General features: G+C 44.0%; 1 protein-coding gene across 1 annotated transcript; it reads right to left on the bottom strand.

The window, feature by feature from the left end:
- Positions 1 to 1,841: 1,841 nt before the first annotated feature.
- Positions 1,842 to 23,560, bottom strand: CCNB3 (cyclin B3; the record flags this gene model as incomplete). Its single annotated transcript, XM_073600660.1, is given in 11 exon segments — positions 1,842 to 2,527; positions 8,833 to 8,963; positions 11,274 to 11,423; positions 13,534 to 13,689; positions 15,319 to 15,456; positions 15,892 to 15,984; positions 18,234 to 18,338; positions 18,423 to 18,543; positions 18,720 to 18,820; positions 21,494 to 21,577; positions 23,457 to 23,560. Coding segments are annotated over 11 exon segments (1,257 nt in total). The 3' UTR covers positions 1,842 to 2,442.
- Between the last annotated feature and the right edge of the window lie 216 nt (positions 23,561 to 23,776).

Here is a 23,776-nt window from a genome sequence, read left to right on the forward strand (position 1 = left end):
AGAGGATTGCAGGTGTGTTCAGTCTGGATGGTTCAGGATCAGGACATCCTTCATCTGTCAGGGTGATGGTTACTGAATTCCCTGCAGTTGCTGAGCTTAAATCTTGATTTATCCTTTAAGGCAATCATTTTTTTTTTTTTTTAGGAGTTCGGTGAGTTCAATTCCTATATGGAGTGGATTTACATGGTGTGGTGACGGTGGAACATCTCTTCAGTGCTATGAGCTGCTTTCTAATATGAGAAATTACCCAACACCAGGACTGTCACGATTTTTATAATTTTAAATAGTTTGTTATTGCTCATACGTTCTTTTATCTAATTTTTATGTACAATTTTATGAGTTTTTGTTTTTTGAGCGCTGCTTAAGCTAGAAAGAACCTACCGTATATACTCGAGTATAAGCCGAGGCACCTAATTTTACCACCAAAAAACTGGGAAAACGTATTGACTCGAGTATAAGCCTAGGGTGAGAAATGCGCAGCTACTGAAAGTGGAAAAGAGGGTCAACAATGCCCATTTGCAGCCATAGGTCCCCCCGAACTTCAAACTTGGTAGTTAGTAGTTTGGCATCCTATCACGATGGGTCAACCAGTTGAAGAACTTAACTACTTCCCACCCGGCCACTGTACATAAAAGTGCCGGGTGGGCGCTCTCTCCTTCTGCGTAGTTGTTCAGGAACGTCCCTCAGAAGGAGCGGGATCACGCGCCCGCGCAGCGGCGAGATCATGTCACCCGGACACGGCGCATCTCCGATTGGCAGGAGGGCTCTGTGATTGGCCCACCTGATCACATGACAGCTGTGTCCAATCACAGCCGTCATGTGATGTGATGTGATGTGAATACAGAGGCGGTTGTTAGGCAATCGGCTCTCCTCTCCTCACACAGAAGTTGTCGGTGAGGAGAGGAGAGCGGATCGCTGCAGCCGGCTGGTGATCGGTGAGTATGAGCGGGTTTTTTTTTTTTTTTTTACAGCTTTTTACTCACTGATCACCAGTCTAGTGTCCCCACAGTGTAAAACACACGTGTCCCCAAAACACATGTCCCCCACATAGTAAAAGTAAAATCACATGTCCCAATAATTATCTGCATACATGTCCGTGATCACCTGCGCACATCTGTACATGATCATTTGCGTACATCTGTTCGTGATCACACGGACCATTATACACTTAACTGGATTTTTTTTTTAAATCAAAAACATGTAGCAGAATACATTTTGGCCTAAATCTATGACAACATTTGATTTTATTGGATTTCTTTTAAAATAGAAAGAAGAAAATATTGATTTTTTTTCCCCCCCAAATTTCCGCTCTTTTTTCGCTTATAATTGCAAAAAGTAAAAAAACGGAGTCGTGAATAAATACCACCAAAAGAAAGCTCTATTTGTGTGAACAAAATGATAAAAATGTCATATGGGTACAGCGTTGCATGACCGCGCAATTGTCATTGAAAGTGCGAGAGCGCTGAAAGCTGAAAATTGGTCTGGGAAGGAAAGGGGGGGGGGGGGGGCGTTCCCGGTATTGATGTGGTTAAAAGAAAAACAAAAAAAAAAAAAAAAACAAACAAACAAAAAAAAAAAAAAAAAAAAAAAAAATAAGGTAATCTCATCACAGCCAGGAAGAAGAAAAGGAGGAAAGACGTTTTCATTTTACAAAAACAAAAAAAACAAAAAACAAACAAGAAGGCAACAATAAAAATAAGCCCCCCCCCCGCAAATTAAACAAAGAAAAGATAAATAAAATAGTAATATAGCCCTAGATATCAACAAAAACAAAAGCAAAACAGACATTAATCTCTTTCTCCCATCCATGAAGAGAGAGTTCAGTTTTATTTTTTTTTAAATTACATTTGAATCACCCTGAAAAGCTAAAGCAAGGTGTTCCAAAAAATTGTATAAAATGGCAGTTCCTTCTTAAACAAGTGCACAGGTTTATAAAGAGAAAACTTCTTAAATGGTCTTATTTTGCAAATAAAAAAAAAAAATAAAAATAGCAAATTTTAATACTTAAGCCAAATGGAATTTGATGGCTCATCTCTTTTCCATTTCAATATTTAAAAAAAAAAAAAAAAAAAAAAAAAAAAAAATTAAATTAGCCTGTTAGGACATTCAGATGGACCAAACATTGTAACAGATCCAGTTGCCTTTTTCACTCAAAGAAGCCAAAAGATTATAATAACAGCTAGGCAGGTTTTTTTTTTTTTTTTTTTTTAAAGGTCGGGAAGGGAAGCCCAAATATTCAGAATGTGTTTTTTTTTTTTTACAAAAATTACACTTTTTTTTTTTATCATACTTGGATAATATGGTCAATGATATTTTAAGCATCTGTACAAAAGAAAACAAGTCAGTCATCCATAAGTGAAGATAAAACATACATATATTTACATCCTATATACAAAATCAAAAGATTCTCTGCAGGAGGAAGGGGGATGATGATGATGAAGGCTATCGCTTGGATTCCTCTTCCTCTTCTTCTTCTTCTAACCTCTTCATGTCCAGAGTGGGAAGTTTTGCAACTTCAAAAAATACTCTGCAAGAGAGAGAATGATAAAAATCCACCATTAGAGGCCATCAATACAAATCAGTTGTGAAGGAAAGGTAAGGCCCAATTGGGTCTTACTATAAAAAAGGAGGAGAGGTCAATATGTAGAAGTAATTGGTGAGGCTCTTTGCTCCAGGTAGGTGAACAGATCAGGACTTACATGCAGCAGGGGATGGGGCAAATCTGTGGCCAGGTTATGGATATTCAAGTCTCAAAGCAGAAGAAAAACCCTAAAAAAAAAACCTAAAAACTAAACTAAAAAGTTTGCCAGTAGGTACGGTCTTTTGGTAGAAGACTATGGGAGAGATGTACTAAAACTGGTACAGCTGTACATAGTAATCAATCAGCCTGTTCAATTAAGCTTTGACAATAAAACTTGGACCAGACTGTGTGCACCAGTAGTTAACCCCTCCCCCAGTTTATTCTCTCCTTCTCTCTCCTGCAAAAAACACAAAAAAAAACAAAAAAACAAAAACAAAAAAACAAAAAAAAAAAAAAAAAAAAAACCACACAAAACAATAAAATAAATAATACAAACACCACCAAAAACAAACCCCTCCCCCCCAAAAAAAGCACAACAAAACCAAAAGTTTAGGGTGCTGTGTATTCCTGACACTTTCAAGGAGGAGGAGGGGAGGGGGGTAGGACTTTAAGGTATCTGGGGGGTCACTTGCAGTGAGAGAAAAAAAAAAAAAAAAAAAAAAAAGCATTTGATCCCCTGCTGATTTTGTACATTTTGCCCACTGACAAAGAAATGATCAGTCTATAATTTTAATGGTCGGTTTATTTTACCAGTGAGACAGAATAACAAAAATATCCAGAAACACCCATTTAAAAAAAAAAAGTTATAAATTGATTTGCATTTTAAATGAGTGAAATAAGTATTTGATCCCCTATCAATCAGTAAGATTTCTGGCTCCCAGGTGTCTTCTATACAGGTAACGAGCTGAGATTAGGAGCACTCTCCTAAAGGGAGTGCTCCTAATCTCAGCTTGTTATCTCTATAAAAGACACCTGTCCACAGAAGCAATCAATCAGATTCCAATCTCTCCACCATGGCCAAGACCAAAGAGCTGTCCAAGGATGTCAGGGACAAGATTGTAGATCTACACAAGGCTGGAATGGGCTACAAGACCATCGCCAAGCAGCTTGGTGAGAGGGTGACAACAGTTGGTGCGATTTATTCCCAAATATAAGTAACAAAAAATAACTCACTCTCCCTCGGTCTGGGGCTCCATGGAAGATCTCACCTCTTGGAGTTTCAATGATCAGGAGAACGGTGAGGAATCTGCCCAGAACTACACGGGAGAATCTTGTCAACGATCTCAAGGCAGCTGGGACCATAGTCACCAAGAAAACAATTGGTAACACACTACGCCGTGAAGGACTGAAATCCTGCAGCGTCTGCAAGGTCCTCCTGATCAGGAAATCACATGTACAGGTCCATCTGAAGTTTGCTAATGAACATCTGAATGATTCAGAGCAGAACTGGGTGAAAGTGTTGTGGTCAGATGAGACCAAAATCGAGCTCTTTGGCATCAACTCAACTCGCCGTGTTTTGAGGAGGAGGAATGCTGCCTATGACCCCAAGAACACCATCCCCACCGTCATACATGGAGGTGGAAACATTATGCTTTGGGGGTGTTTTTCTGCTATGGGGACAGGACAACTTCACCGCATCAAAGGGATGATGGATGGGGCCCATGTCCTGTCAAATCTTGGGTGAGAACCTCCTTCCTCAGCCAGGGCATTGAAAATGGGTCGTGGATGGGTATTCCAGCATGACAATGACCCAAAACACATGGCCAAGGCAACAAAGGAGTGGTTCAAGAAGCACATTAGGGTCCCGGAGTGGCCTAGCCAGTCTCCAGACCTTAATCCTATAGAAAATGTGGAGGGAGCTGAAGGTTCAAGTTACCAAAACGTCAGCCTCAAAACCTTAATGACTTGGAGAGGATCTGCAAAGAGGACAAAATCCCTCTCGAAATGTGTGCAAACCTGGTGGCCAACTACAAGAAACGTCTGACCTCTGATTGCCAACAAGGGTTTTGCCACCCAGTACCGAGTCATGTTTTGTGAAGGGGTCAAATACTTATTTCACTCATTAAAATGCAAATCAATTTACCGTATTTATCGGCGTATAACACGCACCGGCATATAACACGCACCCCAATTTAGGAGGGAATTTTAAGGAAAAAAAACTTACATTTAAATGCCCATCAGTGCAGCCTTGCCTCAGTGCAGCCTTCGATCCCCTGTCTTCAAAATCGCCGTCCGCGATTTGAAAATGGCGCCGCCGGCGCCGAAATACACAGAGCCGGTCCTCGGCTCTTTCCGGCGGCTCTCGTTCACTTTCGGCTCCACTCGTAGTCCCGAGCGGAGCTATCCGAACCTAGCCGAGTAGTATAACACGCACCTGCGACTTTCCCCTGATTTTAAGGGGAAAAAAGTGCGTGTTATACGCCGATAAATACGGTATAACTTTTTTGAAATGCGTTTTTCTGGATATTTTTGTTATCCTGTCTTTCACTGTTAAAATAAACCGACCATCAAAATTATAGACTGATCGTATGTCAGTGGGCAAAACGTACACAAATTAGCAGGGGATCAAATACTTTTTTCCCCTCACTATATTTTAAAAAGGGGGCATTCAGACTCTGATAAAAGTCTCCCTACAGACCCTCACATCCACTGGGCCAAGGTTTTTTGGGAAGAGAGTCCTGACATCATCAACATGGGGACAAGGTGCTTTTTTTTTGCCCCTTGGCAAAGAACTTTCCGCATGCTAAGGGTACGTGGATAGAAGACTGCATGCTTGTTGACCCCATTACATCATCAGTGCTTGCTCAAATGGTGAATCAAGAACATAGCAGACCAGGAGAAGAAGAAAGAGAGAAGAAGAAAGAAAGAAAGAAAGAGAGAGAGAGAAAAGAAGAAGAAAGAGAGAAGAAGAAAGAAAGAAAGAAAGAGAGAGAGAGAAAAGAAGAAGAAAGAAAGAAAGAAAGAAAGAAAGAAAGAAAGAAAGAAAGAAAGAAAGAAAGAAAGAAAGAAAGAAAGAAAGAGAGAGAGAGAAAAGAAGAAGAAAGAAAGAAAGAAAGAAAGAAAGAGAGAGAGAGAGAAAAGAAGAAGAAAGAAAGAAAGAAAGAAAGAAAGAAAGAAAGAGAGAGAGAAAAGAAGAAGAAGAAAGAAAGAAAGAAAGAAAGAAAGAAAGAGAGAGAGAAAAGAAGAAGAAAGAAAGAAAGAAAGAAAGAAAGAAAGAAAGAAAGAAAGAGAGAGAGAAAAGAAGAAGAAAGAAAGAAAGAAAGAAAGAAAGAAAGAGAGAGAGAAAAGAAGAAGAAAGAAAGAAAGAAAGAAAGAAAGAAAGAAAGAAAGAAAGAAAGAAAGAGAGAGAGAGAGAAAAGAAGAAAGAAAGAAAGAAAGAAAGAAAGAAAGAAAGAAAGAAAGAGAGAGAGAAAAGAAGAAGAAAGAAAGAAAGAAAGAAAGAAAGAAAGAAAGAAAGAAAGAGAGAGAGAAAAGAAGAAGAAAGAAAGAAAGAAAGAGAGAGAGAAAAGAAGAAGAAAGAAAGAAAGAAAGAAAGAGAGAGAGAAAAGAAGAAGAAAGAAAGAAAGAAAGAAAGAAAGAAAGAAAGAAAGAAAGAAAGAAAGAGAGAGAGAAAAGAAGAAGAAAGAAAGAAAGAAAGAAAGAAAGAGAGAGAGAAAAGAAGAAGAAAGAAAGAAAGAAAGAAAGAAAGAAAGAAAGAAAGAAAGAAAGAGAGAGAGAAAAGAAGAAGAAAGAAAGAAAGAAAGAAAGAAAGAAAGAAAGAAAAGAAGAAGAAAGAAAGAAAGAAAGAAAGAAAGAAAGAAAGAGAGAGAGAAAAGAAGAAGAAAGAAAGAAAGAAAGAAAGAAAGAAAGAAAAGAAGAAGAAAGAAAGAAAGAAAGAAAGAAAGAAAGAAAGAAAGAAAGAGAGAGAGAAAGGAAGAAGAAAGAAAGAAAGAAAGAAAGAAAGAAAGAAAGAAAGAAAAGAAGAAGAAAGAAAGAAAGAAAGAAAGAAAGAAAGAGAGAGAGAAAAGAAGAAGAAAGAAAGAAAGAAAGAGAGAGAGAGAAAAGAAGAAGAAAGAAAGAAAGAAAGAAAGAAAGAAAGAGAGAGAGAAAAGAAGAAGAAAGAAAGAAAGAAAGAAAGAGAGAGAGAAAAGAAGAAGAAAGAAAGAAAGAAAGAAAGAAAGAAAGAAAGAGAGAGAGAAAAGAAGAAGAAAGAAAGAAAGAAAGAAAGAAAGAAAGAAAGAAAGAAAGAAAGAAAGAGAGAGAGAAAAGAAGAAGAAAGAAAGAAAGAAAGAAAGAAAGAAAGAAAGAAAGAAAGAAAGAAAGAGAGAGAGAAAAGAAGAAGAAAGAAAGAAAGAAAGAAAGAAAGAAAGAAAGAAAGAAAGAAAGAAAGAAAGAAAGAAAGAAAGAAAGAAAGAAAGAGAGAGAGAAAAGAAGAAGAAAGAAAGAAAGAAAGAAAGAAAGAAAGAAAGAAAGAAAGAAAGAGAGAGAGAAAAGAAGAAGAAAGAAAGAAAGAAAGAAAGAAAGAAAGAAAGAAAGAAAGAAAGAAAGAAAGAAAGAAAGAAAGAAAGAAAGAGAGAGAGAAAAGAAGAAGAAAGAAAGAAAGAAAGAAAGAAAGAAAGAGAGAGAGAAAAAAGAAGAAGAAAGAAAGAAAGAAAGAAAGAAAGAGAGAGAGAAAAGAAGAAGAAAGAAAGAAAGAAAGAAAGAAAGAAAGAAAGAAAGAGAGAGAGAAAAGAAGAAGAAAGAAAGAAAGAAAGAAAGAAAGAAAGAAAGAAAGAAAGAAAGAAAGAAAGAGAGAGAGAAAAGAAGAAGAAAGAAAGAAAGAAAGAAAGAAAGAGAGAGAGAAAAGAAGAAGAAAGAAAGAAAGAAAGAAAGAAAGAAAGAGAGAGAGAAAAGAAGAAGAAAGAAAGAAAGAAAGAAAGAAAGAAAGAGAGAGAGAAAAGAAGAAGAAAGAAAGAAAGAAAGAAAGAAAGAAAGAAAGAGAGAGAGAAAAGAAGAAGAAAGAAAGAAAGAAAGAAAGAAAGAAAGAGAGAGAGAAAAGAAGAAGAAAGAAAGAAAGAAAGAAAGAAAGAAAGAAAGAGAGAGAGAAAAGAAGAAGAAAGAAAGAAAGAAAGAAAGAGAGAGAGAAAAGAAGAAGAAAGAAAGAAAGAAAGAAAGAAAGAAAGAAAGAAAGAAAGAAAGAAAGAAAGAAAGAAAGAAAAGAGGAGAAGAAGGAAGAAAGGAGGAGAAGAAGAAGGAAGAAAGAGGAGAAGAAGAAGGAAGAAAGAGGAGAAGAAGGAGAAGGAGAAGGAGAAGGAGAAGGAGAAGGAGGAGGAGAAGGAGAAGGAGAAGGAGAAGGAGGAGAAGGAGGAGAAGGAGAAGGAGGAGAAGGAGGAGAAGGAGAAGGAGGAGAAGGAGGAGGCACTCGTGGGGTTGGAGTGGAGAAAGGGAGCTTGGACCTCCCATCCCTGGAGCACACCCAGGAGGTTAAGGGTGTCATACTTGCATTTTGGCAATTGCCGGCACAGTTTAATTCTGTTTAAACAAGCAATAATGAGCTTTAAACCCTAATTCCAATAACTCAACTGCTTTACAAAAAACTGCAGGCATACCATGAGAAAAGTCTAACGAGGTGCCTGCTGCTTCCTAGACTTATCTCCATTATTCACATCCGAAAGGTTTATTGTGCTCCAGGAAGATAACTTCTGGAGCTCTGATGCTGCTCACTGTGGTTTCAGTTCCTTCAAGAACAGGGCTGCTGGAACTGCTATGCCCGCCCCCTCATCTGCCGGTTCACAGAAGCCTTTGTACTACGTGAACTCGTTCACAAAGACAAAGGCTTCTGTGAATGGGCAGCAGAGAGGAAGGGCAGGCATAGCTGCTCTGTGTGCTTCTCTGCTTTCACAGCCGGGAGTGCACTAAACTGGTCACATAAGTAATAGAGATAAGTCCTGGAGAGGACATGCACCTCTTTTTGCAAAGTTGCTGGATTCCTGGAATTCAGCTTTTAAAACAAGGCCTTAATGACCTCTGTAGCTGCAGGTACTGTGGACCAACTCATCCCTACGTTTTACAGCAGATACAATGAAGGTGCTAGAAGGAGCTTTAGCAAGGACTTGACTGCCATCCAATGTAAAAGACAGAGCATGTGCTTTTGTTTGAAGGATACCAAGCCACTGCTGGAAGAAGCAGCAGGGTGATCTAAAGCTGCCTAAAAACAATTAGACACATCAGAAACGGACTGTGTTTTTTTTGGTGGAGGTGGGCTGCAGCTTACATTGACCTTGCATTTTTACCTGTGTGTGTATTTACTCCATACAGCCTTCAGCTTATCGTTGGGTTGATTCTTGAGCAGAGAGTTTAGCTTCTTCATAAGGGGCAATAAATCTGTAGCCGGGTATCCACTGTAATACTGAAGTGTGGCCGTCTATAGTACATAAAGAAGTCATGCATTACACATACAATATAGCACTAAAAGAGTACACATAAATACAATAAATACCTAAATACAATAAAAAGCACTTTTAGATGATGTGTTAATAGTGGGCAAAGCATAGGAAAAATAGATCTAAGCCTCTTAACCACTTCCATATTCGGGCGCAATTCTGGCATGTCTATCCTACATGTAGCAGCCCCAGACCATGACACTCCCACCGCCATGCTTGACTGTAGGCAAGACACACTTGTCTTTGTACTCCTCACCTGGTTGCCCCCACACACGCTTGTCACCATCTGAACCAAATAAGTTTATCTTGGTCTCATCAGACCACAGGACATGGTTCCAGTAATCCATGTCCTTAGTCTGCTTGTCTTCAGCAAACTGTTTGCAGACTTTCTTGTGCATCATCTTTAGAAGAGACTTCCTTCTGGGACAACAGCCATGCAGACCAATTTGATGCAGTGTGCGGCGTATGGTCTGAGCACTGACAGGCTGACCCCCCCCCCCCCCTCAACCTCTGCAGCAATGCTGGCAGCACTCATACGTCTATTTCCCAAAGACAACCTCTGGATATGACGCTGAGCACGTGACCTCAACTTCTTTGGTGGACCATGGCGAGGTCTGTTCTGAGTGGAACCTGTCCTGTTATACCGCTGTATGGTCTTGGCCACCGTGCTGCAGCTCAGTTTCAGGGTCTTGGCAATCTTCTTATAGCCTAGGCCATCTTTATGTAGAGCAACAATTCTTTTTTTTTTTCAGATCCTCAGAGAGTTCTTTTCCATGAGGTGCCATATTGAACTTCCAGTGACCAGTATGAGAGAGTGAGAGCGATAACACCAAATTTAACACACCTGCTCCCCATTCACACCTGAGATCTTGTAACACTAACGAGTCACATGACACCGGGGAGGGAAAATGGCTAATTGGGCCCAATTTGGACATTTTCACTTAGGGGTGTACTCACTTTTGTTGCCAGCGGTTTAGACATTAATGGCTGTGTGTTGAGTTATTTTGAGGGGACAGCAAATTTACACTGTTATACAAGCTGTACACTCACTACTTTACATTGTAGACAAGTGTCATTTCTTCAGTGTTGTCACATGAAAAGATAGAAGAAAATATTTACAAAAAATGTGAGGGGTGTACTCACTTTTGTGAGATACTGTAATTGTACAATTTTTTTTTTGTTTTGCTTCAAAAATTATCCCCCACGTCATTTCCTTGGTGCTTCAAAACATCTCCAAAGCCTCCATAGACGTCTATGACAATGCTCGCTTAAAGCACCTGAAGCTTTCGAGGGGCATTTATTCAGCTTTAGCTCCGCTTTGTTTTGGAGGTATTGCAGGTATGAGATATCCCAGAATGCACTGGGGAACCAACAAGCGCAGTGGAAAGACACGTCAGCAGTCACTTCCTTCCAGTTCATGGGTGTAGTAGCAGGAAGGTGAGCAGGGTCTGGATCGGAGTACCTAGCAGACTGCACACGTGGTGTGCAATATGGGAATGATAGATTTTTATATATACATTTTTAATTATTAATAAATTAATATATATTTTTAATTATTAATAAATTAATATATATTTTTAATTATTAATAAATTAATATATATATTTTTAATTATTAATAAATTAATATATATTTTTAATTATTAATAAATATATATTTTTAATTATTAATAAATTAATATATATATTTTTAATTATTAATAAATTAATATATATATTTTTAATTATTAATAAATATATATCTCAGGGGATCAGCAGAGCTGGAGGGTTAATACTGAGTGGGGGGGGGGGGGGGGGGATCTGCTGAGCGGGGTTTTTTGTTTAAGCCCTGAACAGCTACTTCAAAGCCCAACTTCTGGCACCTGAAAATATGCTTGCAACCCTCTCTCCACCCTGCAAAATGTTAAAATTCCACCTCCACCTGTTCAACATGACTGTAACCCCCCTCCCCCAGAGCACCCTCTATCTCTTTGCTGGTCATCTTCACCACTCTGTCGATCTGACGTCATCGCGTCCAGCACCTTCTGTCCTGCATTATACACAAAGAAACAAAGATCCACCCATTTCGCAGAACAGTGCCAGCTGCCTGGAAAATGAGCACCAAGGCAAGTATAGCGGCCAATTGATATCCTCCTTCTTGCACTGCAGGGGGAGCCCCCACTGCAAGGGTCATTTTGACCTTTTCCCCAGAGTCTAAAGTGGCAAATGCAGAAGTCTACAAGTAGAGTACAATTTATACAGCCCAGTCCATTACAAAATGTCGAGGCCGGCACATGGTACAGAATCACTCACCCATCCGCCCAGGTCTTTCATCTTCATTGCAAGATACAAACAGCTGGCCGCCAGCTTGGAAGCCCGCTCCTGCACAAAGTCGTACTCCTGCAATGTGAGCTCACATATGTAACGGGCGAGTGTCAGAGTCTCCATGTTGGCATGGGCACACTGTGAAATAATAATAAATAAAAAAAAAAAAAAAAAAAAAAAAAAGTAGGTGACTACTCTATACGACTGCTTTCAAAAGAATTTCATTCATAAGTTAAACCAGTGGTCTCCAAACTGCGGCCCTTTGTTTGAGTAAATAATGCCATAGGCTTGGCGATAGATGGGAGTAATACAAATTACATTGTTGGTGTCCGTGGGAAGAATCGTGCCCCACCCTTCAGTGGTGCCCGTGGGAGGAATCGTGCCCCACCCTTCAGTGGTGCCCGTGGGAGGAATCGTGCCCCACCCCCCTTCAGTGGTGCCCGTGGGAGGAATCGTGCCCCACCCCCCTTCAGTGGTGCCCGTGGGAGGAATCGTGCCCCACCCCCCTTCAGTGGTGCCCGTGGGAGGAATCGTGCCCCACCCCCCTTCAGTGGTGTCCGTGGGAGGAATCGTGCCCCACCCCCCTTCAGTGGTGCCCGTGGAAGGAATCGTGCCCCACCCCCCTTCAGTGGTGTCCGTGGGAGGAATCGTGCCCCACCCCCCTTCAGTGGTGCCCGTGGGAGGAATCGTGCCCCACCCCCTTCAGTGGTGCCCGTGGGAGGAATCGTGCCCCCCCCTTCAGTGGTGCCCGTGGGAGGAATCGTGCCCCCCCCTTCAGTGGTGCCCGTGGGAGGAATCGTGCCCCCCCCCCTTCAGTGGTGCCCGTGGGAGGAATCGTGCCCCCCCCCCTTCAGTGGTACCCGTGGGAGGAATCGTGCCCCCCCCTTCAGTGGTGCCCGTGGGAGGAATCGTGCCCCACCCTTCAGTGGTGTCCGTGGGAGGAATCGTGCCCCCCCCCCCTTCAGTGGTGTCCGTGGGAGGAATCGTGCCCCCCCCCCTTCAGTGGTGTCCGTGGGAGGAATCGTGCCCCCCCCCTTCAGTGGTGTCCGTGGGAAGAATAGTGCCCGAGGACCGGATAAACAGAAGCAAAAGGCTACATCCAGCCTGCAGGCTGCATCTTGGAGACATTTGACCTAGACAGACATAGGTTGCGCATATATATTTTTTCACATTAGCAGAGTAGAGTACCTACTGCAATACAGTAGCACAAATGCCCCCTCCCACACATCTGTATTGGCCAACAAAGTCACCTTCTTATTAGGGGTTCAATAGTGAGGGAAGGAAGCCACCACATCTAAGGACTGAGAAGGTCCAACAGATTACATTTTTGTATTTGGGTTTAGATACACTTGCTTAAAGGGTTTTTAGCTGTATTCATAAACGTGCAACATCACAGTGGAGTTTTTTTTTTTTTTTTTTTTTTTTTTTTTTTTTTAATTAGTATTAACAGTGAATTTTTCTAGGACCAGCTTTCAACTGGTTTCCCTTTTTGTCTTTGTTCTCCTAAACGAAGGAGTTAACCTCCTAAAAGCTTGTCCTGAAAAATTCACTGTTAATACTAATTTAAAAAAAAAAAAAAAAAAAAAACTCCACTGTGATGTTGCACGTTTATGAATACAGCTAAAAACCCTTTCCAAGAATTCAGACACTTGGTAAAAAGTGAAGGCACACTGTTAGTTAAGACCAAGGAGGTGCATGACAATCTCCTGGGCTTATCTCTATTTATATTTGCTGGGAGAAGAGACTCCAGGATAAGGAGAGGAGAGAAGCTATGCCCAACCCCACCCCTCTGCTGCCCATTCACATAAGCCTTTGTATTTTGTGAAATGCGCTCAAATACAAAGGCTTCTGTGAATAGGCAGGGGGAGAGGAGGGCATAGCAGCTGCAGCGACGCTACTGTTCAAGATGCAGAGCTCAGAAGGATCAACATTGTGCTTCTGGAAATACAGAGACAGACGTCTTCCGGAAGTACTATAAAGCTGCCAAATATAAATAAAAAGAGCTAAGCCCACACAATACACACACACTTTTTTTTCTAAAAATTTAGTTTTTTTTTTTTTTTTTTTTTTTTTTTTTTTTACACAAAAAGGAGCCGAATCCCTGGAATTTAGCTTTAACTGTTAGGGCTCGAAATAAAAATATAATAATATATCGGTATATTACTGACAGCACACAACGGATATCCTTGAACAGAACCTCAGTTTATGCATATTGCTGGATTTCCAGTTTTTTTTTTTACTCAAATACCTTTGCAAAGCGACGCAGGAAGCGATAAGGAACAGGGATATTTATGTCAAAGTTCAGCTTCTGTAGCATATCGACCTCCATTGCAATCAGCTCCTCTCTCTTGTACGCATCATCGCATATATAGAGGAAGTCATCCAAGCAGGGCGGGCAACGTTCCTGTAGACAACCAAAAATGGACGTGAAATCAGAACTGAAAAGTTACAAAGAAATGACAATATGTGTAAGATCTTAAGCCCCCTTAAAATATAAAAATGGCAGTTAAATTAAACTGAGGGCAACATTTTTTATGAGTGTAGCTCACTGAGGCTTGGTATGAACTTGGAACTTGGCAGATAACAGCTTTGTAAGAGGTCCACTGAGCTAACGTTAGGAGAAGAGGTAGATATGTGGGTCTGGACATTGATTCTCAACTACCAGGCCATCGACCAGCTGCGGATCCACTAACCTACTACACCTCCAACAGTGCCCTCCAACCTCTCACAATTGCCTGCAGTGCCCTTCATCTACCAGTCAACCCTCCAACCTCCCACAGTGCCCCCCTGCTGCAGAGCCTCCAGCCCACCAAAGTGCTCCCAACATTATCCCACAGTGCTCCCCAACCTACCACAATATCTCCTTGTCCCCAGCCCCTTCCATTACAGGGTCTCTAACCCCCCCCCCCCCCGAATCCCAATTTCCCTCACAGTGACACCCGATCCAGAGACTTCTGGTATTTCAATACATATTTTGCATGCCCATACTTTCATTAGGAGTAATATTTTTTTATTCCCCTTTTACTGCTGAGGCAAGGAAGGTTTTGGAAGCATTTACTGGGCTTGGATCCCAACAAGGCTGGGAACCCCTGCTCTAAAGAATAGGGGCCACCTAGACCTAAATCCACATGAAAACCAAAAACAGAACACCAAAACATTCACCTTAAAAGTTTGTAATGTTGTTGTCATCAGCCACCATCCATCATCAACCACCACCACCACCCCCAATCAGCTCTTTATCCACCACCACCACCTCCAATCGGCTCTTTATCCACCACCACCACCTCCAATCGGCTCTTTATCCACCACCACCACCTCCAATCGGCTCTTTATCCACCACCTCCAATCGGCTCTTTATCCACCACCTCCAATCGGCTCTTTATCCACCACCACCAATCGGCTCTTTATCCACCACCACCAATCGGCTCTTTATCCACCACCACCAATCGGCTCTTTATCCACCACCACCAATCGGCTCTTTATCCACCACCACCAATCGGCTCTTTATCCACCACCACCAATCGGCTCTTTATCCACCACCACCAATCGGCTCTTTATCCACCACCACCAATCGGCTCTTCATCCACCACCACCTCTTCATCCACCACCACCTCTTCATCCACCACCACCTCTTCATCCACCACCACCTCTTCATCCACCACCACCTCTTCATCCACCACCACCTCTTCATCCATCATCACAGTTGGAGGCAGAAGTGCCTGAGATGATTTCCCACAGCAGATATACAGCTATGAGGCTGTACACAGGGGTGCCTAGGGATTCCCACGTATCAGGAAACTCCAGTAACAAAGTACATTTTTCAGGGTACTGTTTAGGCACCAGTAGCATTTCTAAAAGTTCTCCAACATAGAAAGTCTTCAGTTTTTGAGGTCACTTGAAGATATGGCGAGAAGTGCTTTTACAGTGGACCCCCCCCTCCTTGCTATGAGGGTAAGCTAACCCTATGGAGTTTTTTTTTTTTTTTTTTTTCGGGTCAGACACACCACTATAAGAACGCCTTCAGTGACCTTACCTCAAATTTGGATGCAACGAGCACAGCCGTAGAACCGATGAGCTGCAACTTTTCCCTTGTAATAACAGAGGCCGCCAAGTAATGGTCAACCAACTTTATCGCTAGATAGAGAGTCTCATGGTTCAGCTCAAAATTTTCCTGCGAGGGACAAAAAAAACAAAACACAACAGTCCATAAAAACAGCTTGGGCAGTTTGGCAAAGCGGTTAGAATCAGTCTTTGCATTAAAGTATCTAAAAAGACAGGTTATGGGTCGATAGGAGAAAGAAAGAGTGGTGAAGGGTTGGAACCCATCAAGTTTTGAGTGCCGCCAGTGTTCCCTCTGGGGAGATGCACCGTCTATACCTGTGGGCTGCACCCAGAAGGTTTTTTTAACCTAATGCATGAAGGGAAAAAAAAAAAAAAAAAAAAAAAGGGAAGAAAGAAAGGAAAGAAAGGAAAGAAAGAAGGAAAGAAGGAAAGAAGGAAAGAAGGAAAGAAGGAAAGAAGGAAAGAAGGAAAGAAGGAAAGAAGGAAAGAAGGAAAGAAGGAAAGAAGGAAAGAAATGGTCACACAAACCCACTTCAGCACTAACCTGCACCTCCACCACCCAGTCCACCAGGATCGCTCTCATCTCCTTGCTGATGTCACGCTGTACATCTATATAATTGGGCAGTTCGAATTTTTCCTGTGAAAGACATGAAGAAATACATCAGCCAGTGCTATGAATTAAACACACGATGAGTTCAATACATAAACATTAGCTTCTGGAACCGAGGATCTTGACACAGACGGAGATCAGATATCGAGTCTACAAAGATCAGACAGACAATCGGGGTTTATTTACTAAAACTGGAGTGTGCAAAATCTGGTGCAGCTCCGTATAGGAACCAATCAGCTTCCAGGTATTATTGTTCAAGCTTAAAATTGAACAAGATGAAGTTAAAAGCCGATTGCCTACCATGCACCGCCGTACTTTACAGTTTTAGTAAATCAACCCCATAGGCAAAGAGGACGGGAGCCCGTCCCAGAGATCTTCAAGTGAATGTAAAGCTACATTTTCTTCAGCTTTGGATAGAGCAGTGATGGGTTGGAACCTCTGGCAGCCATCTGTGTTCCTGCTAGGTAGATTCATTTTCAAAAATAAAATTTTTGGGGGGGGACCAGTCTCTAGGGGAGCAACATTTTTAGTGGCAATGAAGAGAGCAGTAATGGTGCCCTTTGTCACTTGAACAGGGACCACCCCACCAACAGGGACACCTGTTCAAGTGACGAACGGCACCTTTTGCTTTTAAGAGATCTTCCCACTTCCTGTTGAATCTCAGACAGGAAGTGAAGCAAAATTGCCCCAGTGCATTCCCTCAACCCTTGTACACTTCAATAGATTATGAGACAACAGTGGAACCTTGCTTTACGAGTAACGTGGTTAACGAGCGCTTTGAAAGAAGACCAACTGTTTTTTTTTTTTAAATTCTGACTCAGTTTGAGAGTGTTGTCTCACAAAACGAGCAGAATTCAAGCTAATGGGATGTGCACTACCGTATTTGGCCAGAGGTGCGGGGGCGCCGGTGACACTCGGAACAGTTCGGAGCCGTTCGGAAATACTCCGTTTGAGTGTTTCCGAGGCTTTCCAAGTTCAGCCGAGCTGTCCCCGAGTATTTCCGAGGCTCTCCGGCGCCCCCCCCCCCCACCTCTGGCCACATGCGGTATTGCATGCAATAAAAGTCAAAATTTTTCCAGTGACTTCTATGGGGTAACTCGCTTTGATATGCGAGTGCTTTGGATTACAAGCATTCTCCTGGAACGGATTATGCTCGTAATCCGAGGTTCCACTGTATCTTAAAGGCCATCAGAAGGTGGCTCCCTCTACAGTAGCTGATAATCACTTAATGAACTACAGAGCACCAATGTTCTTTACTATGTTATGTAATGAGTTTATACATCAGACATGCTTTTTCTTACACGTGCTCTGTATTTTTGTTCCCTTTAAAGGCGTTCATTGGTACACACGCTTTTTTTATTCTCCCTCTTTCTGCAAGGAAAGAGAAATACGATGCATCTCTATCCTCCATTCAAAGATACAGAAACCATGGGGGTTGGCTTCACAGTGATCAGGTGACCTGGAATGGGGTGTTTTGGGTGGAGAGAGCGAGAGAGAGAGTGCGCGAGAGCGAGAGAGCGAGCGCGAGAGAGAGAGAGAGCGAGCGCGAGAGAGAGAGCGAGCGCGAGAGAGAGAGCGAGCGAGCGCGAGCGAGAGAGAGAGCGAGCGCGAGAGAGAGAGAGAGCGAGCGCGCGAGAGAGAGAGAGAGCGAGCGCGAGAGAGCTTCACAGTGACTGATCACAGCGATCATGGAACATCAGATTTCCGGGTCACCTGTCTCGGTCATTAGTACACATGCTTTTTTTTCTCTTCTCTGCAAGGAAAGAGATACGATGCACCTCTCTCCTCCATTCACAGAGAGAGAAAACATTGGGGGGATGGGGGGGTAGGCGGGCTTCACAGTGACCGATTACTGTGGTAGCCAGAGGCTATCACAGTGATCAGGTGACCCGGAAATCGGGTGTTGCGTGTCCCGATCATTAGTACACACACGCTTCTTTTTTTTCCCCCTCTGCAAGGAAAGAGAGATACAATGCATTGCTCTCCTCCATTCACAAAAAGAGAAAACCCCGGGGGGGGGGGGGGGGGGGGGGGGGGTGGTCTTCACAGTGACCGATTACTATGGTAGCTAATCAGAGGCCATCACGGCGGACCTGGAATCTGAGTCCCAATTGTTAGTACGGGGCCCAAACTTGGCGAGACCCCCATCTCTGTGCTGGGAAGGAAAAATCTTTGGCTTTGGATCCCCTTTTTAACAACTGTTGAGAACAAATAGAAACCGGCTAAGGCAGGAAATGGATACAAATGATGACCTCCCATGTTTCGGAATAACTCACTTCTCTGGAACGCATGTAGTTGAATATATCCAAGGCGTACTCCGAGCTGGCGAACGGGTCATCCACCGAATCTTTATCAATGTCTTCAACATCTTTAGGTATGGTCTGAAAATCATGCAGGCAGGGTTATTAAACATAGGTACTCCCAACATGATGGGTACTCCCAATAAGACCAAGCATGAACGGTACCTGCTCTACAGGTGGCTCCTCTTCCTTTTTCGGAGGTGTCACTTCTTCGCTGGTCACATTGGTATCTTTTTCGTCTTTTACATCTCCAGGCACCTCTATGGTGGCAACCTTTTTTGGAGCTCTGCAAGGAAAGAATTCAGAATTATGAGGCAGGCGGACCAGAATTACATTATCATGGAACCGACGGGAAGGGGTTCACAGCAGAGGAGATGAAGTCATGTAAATCATTCTCAGCTCTCCCGGTTTACCTTCCCTTGGGTTAAACAAGTGGAAAGCGGTCGGATGTGGTTCGCTCACCTTTTGAGGTTCGTTTCATTATTTTTCACGGTGCCTTTTGTCTTCTTCAGAACCTTCTGCCCGTCTTTCTTCTTCTGAAGCAGCTGTTGGTTTTTATGTGCCTGCAGGAGACATTCAATTAATTAGCAACCTTTCCGACTCAAAGTCATCACCCCATCCTTGGATCTAGAGAGCTTTGATACCCGCAATCAGGGCTGCCGATAAGGAAGGGGTACAGGCAGCCCTCATGTATTGGGCCCCATCAGGCCAGCAGTTGGCCCAGTTGCAGTAATTCATAGTCCATCATCCTCCTAACCCCAGGTCACCCCCCCCCCCCCCCCCACCTACAACTTCTAGAATCCCCCCCCCCCATGGTCAGGGACATGGCCTGATAAGCCTCACCAGTGAGTTCTATTGGAGGATGCATTGCTGCTGAGTAACATGCAATGGGGGATCCAGGGGTGCAGAATATGGAGTACTGGGGGGGATGCAGAGTATTGGGTGATATAGGGGTACAGAGTGCAAAGTAATGGGGCTAAAGAATGTGGGGTAATGGGGAACAAGGGGGTACATTGTGAGGTGCAGTGGTGGAAGATGTAGGTGGTACAGGGTGCTGCATGTTGGAGGTGCAGGTGATGCAGAGTGTTGGGGTAGTGGGGGATACAGGAGGTGTATGTGGGGGATGCAGAGGGTTAGGGCAGTGGGGAGGGGCCAGGGGAACCAGAGCGCGGGGCAGTGGGGAGGGGCCAGGGGAACCAGAGTGTGGGGCAATTCCTAAAGATATGGTCTCCACTAGAGTTCTGTCAGGGCTGGGCTCAGCCCTTCCTTCTCCGAGATGGCCGCTCAGCTGTCGGCTAATTGCCAGCTCCTATCTGTCCATAGTTACTCACCTGTTGATGATATCCTGCTCGTCAGTCCTGCCTACTTAAGCCATCCAGTCCAGTGGATCTCTACCTTCGCCTTGGTCAACATCACAGAGACATCTCCTGCGATCCTGTTCAAGACTTGCTTTGCTGACATCCCTTCTGGCTCCAGATCCTGCTTGCTGTTCCACTACATTGAGCCCCGACTTCTGGCTTGTCTGACTATCCATTCCAGTTACTGAACTTTGGCTATGTTTTGACTATGTTTGTTCTTTTTACTTTTATTAAAAAACAAGTGTGATTTAACTGTACTTCTGTCTCGGCCTGATTTCATGGTTCCTGACAATTTCACATTACCAACTGAATCAGAGAACATCACACCTTTGAGCGAATGAAATCTTTATACAGTCTATGGAGGGAGGGAATTTACTATACAATCTGATTGTATAATCTCCTTTAGCTCTACCATCAATTAGTGCAAGGGCCTGTCTTCTTGGTTGCAAAATGAATGGATTGTGCAGGTTTGTCCTTCTATTACCTATATCGGTTTGGTAAACCTAAAGAAAGCTGTATGGGAGGTTGTACAGTTTGATTGTATAGTGTATGGCCAGTTTTAGAATGTTAATACGCTTCTCAACAACTTCTAATGTGAACCACCGAGATATCTGTAACCAATTTTATGCTGTCTTATTTGTATGAAGTACCATATTGTTCATTCGGGTATTTGAATGCCACCATTTTGGGGCTCTTTCCCATTTGCATGGAAAATTCCAATGAAAATAATTCCACAAGAGAAAGAAAAGGAGGCGTTGGACCAGGAGGTGTACAGTTTGTTTGTATTTTTTACTGTTTACCAACGCCTAAACATGACAAGAGATCTGTAACTGTAACCAATCTTATGCTGTCTTATTTGTATGAAGTACCATATTGTTCATTCGGGTATTTGAATGCTACCATTTTGGGGCTCTCTTTCACATTTACATTGAAAATCCCAATAAATATAAATTCCACAAGAGAAGAAAAGGATGTCTCGGGCAGGAGGTGCTGGCCTGGGGGAGGTGGGATGCCTCGGGCAGGAGGTGCTGGACGAGAGGGGGTGGGGTGGAGGGGGGTGCCTCGGGCAGGAGGCGCTGGATGGGGGGTGAGAGGTGGGGGAGGTGGGCCGCCTCGGGCAGGATTTGCTGGACTGGGGGAGGTGGGATGCCTTGGGCAGGAAGTGCTGGACGAGGGGGGTGGGGTGGAGGGTGGTGCCTCGGGCAGGAGGCGCTGGATGGGGGGATGGGGGGGTGGGAGGTGGGCCGCCTCGGGCAGGAGGCGCTGGACTGGGGGAGGTGGGATGCCTTGGGCAGGAAGTGCTGGACGAGGGGGGTGGGGTGGAGCCTCGGGCAGGAGGCGCTGGATGGGGGGTGAGAGGTGGGGGAGGTGGGCCGCCTCGGGCAGGAGGCACTGGACTGGGGGAGGTGGGATGCCTTGGGCAGGAAGTGCTGGACGAGGGGGGTGGGGTGGAGGGTGGTGCCTCGGGCAGGAGGCGCTGGACTGGGGGAGGTGGGATGCCTTGGGCAGGAAGTGCTGGACGCGGGGGGTGGGGTGGAGGGTGGTGCCTCGGGCAGGAGGCGCTGGATGGGGGGGTGGGAGGTGGGGGAGGTGGGCCGCCTTGGGCAGGAGGCGCTGGACTGGGGGAGGTGGGATGCCTTGGGCAGGAGGCGCTGGACGAGGGGGGTGGGGTGGAGGGTGGTGCCTCGGGCAGGAGGCGCTGGATGGGGGGGTGGGAGGTGGGCCGCCTCGGGCAGGAGGCGCTGGACTGGGGGAGGTGGGATGCCTCGGGCAGGAGGGGCGGGGCGGGGGTTGGGCCCCCTCGGGCAGGGAGGCGCTGGACCAGGGGAGGTGGGATGTCTTCCCCATTACTTTTGAGAAAGACTAACAAATACTCACATTGGTAATGTCTCCAAATGCAGATCTCTTTTTTGCACCTCCCTGTGGGGAGGAAGGGGAGCGCTTTGTCTGTGTGCCATCCTCCTAAAGGGGGGAAAAAAAAAATAAAATTTATAATTACACATGCTGACCTTAATTCTTGGATATGCATACATTTATACATGCAAGGGCGAAATCCTGATATCACACACGCCATAAAAAATAACTAACTAGCCACATCCAAAAGCTGAACTCCGGGCAGGTGTAGAAGACAAATACTGCAGCTCTATATTCCTTACATAATTAAACTTATTTTAAAGCCGATGTCCAGCTTTACTGTCTCTTCAAATAGCTTGCCTGGGCCAAGCTGGCCCAGAGAAGCCATTTCATACCCCAACACGTGTACCCGCTATATTACCTGTATGTGGCCTCCTCTACACACCATATACAGCGCTGGGTTCCAATAGTGGGACGAGGCCTTCCCTGCTCACTCCTGGAATGATATAGTTGGTCTGAGGGGCGCTCAGCCATTCATAGGCAGCTTTGCATTCTATTAACCACTTTAAGACCAGCCACTGTAGTTGTTCTGCGCCAGATTGGCTCTCCTGGGCAAATCGCCGTCATTGTAAGTCGGACGCTTTAAAAGCTTTAGGGGGGGCACCCGCCGTCGGCATGACCCTGGAGCCAATGCACGTGGCTGGCGGCCACCATGACCACAAGCCACCCACGAGCGCTCCACAGAGACATAAAAACGGGGGTGGGGGGGTTGGGTCGGGTGGTGTCAATGTAAACAGACAGATCACCGTTTTGTCAGGGGAGGAAAGAGAGATCTGCTGTTATTAGGAACAGCTATCTCTCTCCTCCTCCAGTCAGTCCCATTCTCCCCACAGTTAGAAACACCTCCCAGGGAACACTTAACCCCTTGATCGCCCCCCTAGTGTTAACCCCTTCCCTGCCAATGACATTTATACAGTAATCATTGCATATTTATAGCTCTGGTATAAATGGCAATGGTCCCAAAAAATTGGTTTGATCTGTCTGCCACAATGTCGCAGTCCCACAAAAAGAAAAAAAAAAAAAAAGGAAGGACAAAGTTTGGGTACGTCGTTGTACGACCGCGCAATTGTCAGTTAAAGCCATACAGCGCCGTATCGCAAAAATGGCCTGGTCATTAAGGGGGCAAATCCTTCCCGTCCTTAACTAAGTATGGAATACAAAGCTTCCTCTGATTGGCTGAGTTAGATGGGTTTTTTTTTTTTTTTTTTTTTTAAACCAACCTATGTAACTATGAGTCAGAGAAGCTGGCTGGTGACCATCTCCAACTCGACCAAAGAAAGCTTTGTATTCATTAATAGATTGCAAAGCTGCCTATGAATGGCTGAGCGCCCCTCAGCTCGATTATTTCATTCCGGGAGCGAGATGGGAAGGTCCCGTCCCACTGCCGGAACACAGAGCTGTACTCTGTGTGTAGAGGAGGCTGCATACATTTAGTACAGCAGGCGGGTGCATCTGTTTGTGTAGAAAAAAAAAAGAATGGTTTGTTTGGGCCAGCTTGGCCCCAACTATTAAAAATAAAAGTTTGGAGACTGGCTTCAAACGTGAGCAATGTAAACACTTGAATTGGACCTGGTTTTAGCCTCTTGCAAGCCCCTGAACAGCAGAACTCAGACTGGGAGAGGGAGAGGCAGCACAGTTGCACCGCAGCGCAAAAAGCATTCTGATAGGAGGATGGAGCAGGGTGACAGAAAAAGAGCCGGTGCAGTTTGGGGCTGGGGAACCAAGTAAAAAACTGCAGTAGAGATCAGGTTCCCCTTCCACCGCACGGCAGGACCGCGCAGTGTGGCAGAGCGGTTTTAATCTGTGAACCGGATTAAAAGCAAATGCAAATCCTTTGGCGGGTTCTGTACTCCGCTGTGTGCCTGGAGCTCAGCTTTGACGTAAAATGGAAAAAAAAAAAAAAAAAAAAAAGGCAAAGTCAATGTACCTTTCCGGGGCGAAGGTTTTCTTCAAACACCGACTTCCCTGGGCGAGGCAGTTTGGATAGCGCAGGTCGGGGGTGACGAGAGGTGGGCAACATTTTCAGGTTTCCTAAAAAAGGAACATACATTTTTTTTTTTTTTTTTTAAACATTTACATAAATATACAGGAGACTTTTTTTTTTTTTTTTTTTAATCAATTTTTTTTATTTTTAGGCTTTTGTGTTTTCAAGATATAAACCAGTAGAATGTTTTAGTACATGAGACTCCTAAAGTATTTATAGACAATCTTTAAGCTTTGAATGGGGTAAAGAAAAGGTTAAAGGGT

This window comes from Aquarana catesbeiana, linkage group LG09 (assembly GCF_042186555.1).
Source record: "Aquarana catesbeiana isolate 2022-GZ linkage group LG09, ASM4218655v1, whole genome shotgun sequence".
Lineage (NCBI taxonomy): Eukaryota > Metazoa > Chordata > Amphibia > Anura > Ranidae > Aquarana > Aquarana catesbeiana.